The sequence below is a fragment of the Austrofundulus limnaeus genome, unplaced genomic scaffold (genome assembly GCF_001266775.1).
Source record: "Austrofundulus limnaeus strain Quisiro unplaced genomic scaffold, Austrofundulus_limnaeus-1.0 Scaffold450, whole genome shotgun sequence".
In the NCBI taxonomy this organism is placed as follows: Eukaryota; Metazoa; Chordata; class Actinopteri; order Cyprinodontiformes; family Rivulidae; genus Austrofundulus; species Austrofundulus limnaeus.
In genome coordinates this window covers 28073-31121 of record NW_013952852.1, presented here as the reverse complement: position 1 = coordinate 31121, position 3049 = coordinate 28073, and the positions used below count along the sequence as shown (strand labels likewise).

The window sequence follows — 3049 nt, the reverse complement described above, 5'->3', positions numbered from 1 at the left end:
AATGTTCTTTTGGGGATTATAAAAAATCTAACAAAATTCTTCCATGAAAATTCCCTCCAATGTTTTGAGCTTGTGGTAGTGGAGTTAATTTGGCACATGTTTAGCCACTCATCCTCCGTCAGCGTTATTTTTGCCTCCCTTTCCCATGAATTTTTAATATGTATATATTGTTGATGTTTTTATTGGCTTCTAAGCACCCATATATTCTGGATAGCCTCTTCTTATAGGATTTACCTTTATAAGTATCAATAAAGATATTAAAATAATAAAAGATATTAAGCTCTGGCAAAGGGGATATAGCCGACCGAGTTGGGAGCTCTCGTTCAATGCGTCTGCTCACCTCAGCGCCATAACCAGAAGTCTTCAAAAGTTAAAATTTAAAAAAATATGACATTGTATAATATGTATTTGTAAGAGTTACTGTTTGAGGAGATAATTTTTTTGTTTACTTTTATTATTTGATTACTATTGTTTGAAATTAATATTTTTTGCAAATAGGGGAAGATATTCTAAGAGTTTTTTTCTTCTTCTGCTACTTTTCTTTTTTTTTGATTTGTATTGTTTTGTTGTTTGTAAATGTATTTTTTTTTAATGAAATGAATAAAGTTAATAATAATTTGAAAATAATTTGAGAAATGGAGAGATGAGTTCCAAACAGGAGYTGTTTAACACAAGCAAAAATAAACCTACTTTTCTTTGCAACTTTAGCTTTAACTGACTAAGAAGTTTTGTCTTCGCATCAATGTTTGCTACACGTTCTGCTTCTTTTGTTCTTGATATGACAGGAAGCAGAGCGGGAGGAGTTCTATGATGAGACCCGAAGGCTGTGTGACCTCCGGCTCTTCCAGCCTTTCCTCAAAGTCATCGAACCAGTTGGGAACAGGGAGGAAAAGATCTTAAACAGAGAAATTGGTGTGTTTTTGTGTTTCATTAAGATGAGAACAGCAGATAGGTTTTCTGTTTTTATTTACCAGATATTACGTATCCTATAATCACAATATTTACTACTTATGTGATAGATTTCTGTGGRAGTTATTGTGACATATGATAATTTCTACCTGAGCTGATTCCGTAAGCACAAACTAACAGGATCTCTGTTTGGGCTCCTCTTTCTGCTTGGACAGGTTTTGCGATAGGCATGCCCGTCTGCGAGTTTGACCTCGTGAAGGATCCTGAGGTTCAGGACTTCAGGAGAAACATACTGAATGTTTGTAAAGACTCGGTGGAGCTGAGGGATGCCAGCGGTCCTCACAGCAGAGCGCTGTACGTTTACCCACCCAATGTAGAATCGACACAGGAGCTTCCAAAACACATCTATAGCAAACTTGACAAAGGTAACGCGTTATTTTCTGCAACGCTTTTTACTTTTTTTTTAAATGATTATTCTTGGGAAGAATCAGATAAGTGATGCTCAAAGGAACCACTTTAGCGGGTATTAAAGTATTAAATCAATAGAACAAGTAGCACCGTCTCACAAAATAATGAATGTGGCTGTTTCTGTTTTTCTCCTTTAGGAAAAAATGTTTTATTGCATCTTTGTCTATCTTTTTTATGTTCGTGTTTTTTTAGGTCAGATTATTGTTGTAATATGGGTGATTGTTTCTCCAAACAACGACAAGCAAAAGTATACGCTGAAGATCAACCATGATTGTGTGCCTGAACAGGTGGGGAGAATTGTTGTTGTTGTTATTATTTCACTTTGTTAATTTGTGTTACAAATGAAATCAAAGTACAAAAAAACATGCAATCAAAATAAAATCAAATAAAATGAAAGGCAGCAGAAGTAGAATAAATCTTATAATATCTGCCCCTTTTTTAACCAAAAAAATATTCAAAAGAAAAGTAAATTACAACAAAAATCAAAACAACTGAAAACACTCAAAAAAACTAAAAACAAAATTTAAAACACCAACTCAAACAACAATTTGCATGAATTCACTTATTATTATTCACTTATTAAAGTTTTGGTTTTTAATCCATCTTAATTTGAACATTTGAGTACTAAAAAATATTGGTTTATAATAACAAACAGTATAAAACCTCCTAAACTGTAGTACAGTTATAAATACTGTCACCCTGAGGATTAATGYTGGCTTTTTGTGTGTATTGTGCCTTTTTTAAGGTGATCGCAGAGGCAATTCGCAAGAAGACACGCAGCATGCTGCTGTCCCCAGAGCAGCTAAAGATGTGTGTTCAGGAATATCAGGGGAAATACATCCTCAAAGTTTGTGGCTGCGATGAGTACCTGCTGGAGAAGCATCCCATAAGCCAGTACAAGGTTGGAGACGGATTATTTTGTGTTTTTTTTTAACTAATCCGTTTTGTCTTTATTGTGTTTTTTAATGTTTTAAATGAGCAGCTGGTGTAAAATTACTTGTTTCAGGTTAGGTTTTATCAGTTTTTCTTTTTGTTTTTCTAGTACATTCGTAGTTGCATCATGCTGAGCAGGCTGCCCAACCTGATGCTCATGGCTAAAGACAGCCTGTACACCCAGTTGCCTATAGATAACTTTGTCATGCCATCGTACTCTCGCCGTATCTCCACCGCGACATCATACATGAACGGCGAGGCATCTTCCAAGTCGCTGTGGACCATCAACGGAACCCTACGGATTCGAATCCTTTGTGCCACCTATGTTAACGTGAATATACGGGACATAGATAAGGTAGGGGTGCTCGGTGAGCATTATTTCCACTCTCATGGATGATAGAGGAAACTAACAAAACTATGAAAGTTACTTTTAGTCGAAAGAAAAGATTTGATTTTGGAGACGTATCAGTTGAATGTTTTTTCAGTTGTGCACAATATCCTATCTTCCTGCTTCTTCACATCCTGTTGAAGCAAACGGTCATTGTTGGTCTCTTGTGAACGGCTCAGTCAAAGGGAAGCGGTTATGTTTGTTGTCTGAAAATAGTTAAATCTGACAAAACTACCAGACATTCTACAATTTATAGAGAATTTAACTTTTATTTGTATCTTTTTTAACCTTTTTTTTTTTTACAAGTTATATGATTTTATTTTGCATCTCTTCTGTACTTATAGATATATG

The 3049-nt window shown here is 35.2% G+C and overlaps 1 protein-coding gene across 1 annotated transcript in view; it reads left to right on the top strand.

The window, feature by feature from the left end:
- Nucleotides 1-3049, top strand: part of LOC106529535 (phosphatidylinositol 4,5-bisphosphate 3-kinase catalytic subunit alpha isoform) — a gene marked incomplete in the record, with an annotated part of 33779 nt that overhangs the window by 6651 nt on the left and 24079 nt on the right. The window contains 5 exon segments of the mRNA XM_014024993.1: nt 786-912; nt 1125-1334; nt 1570-1664; nt 2123-2278; nt 2420-2665. Of these exon segments, the coding sequence (XP_013880447.1) occupies nt 786-912; nt 1125-1334; nt 1570-1664; nt 2123-2278; nt 2420-2665 (834 nt within the window).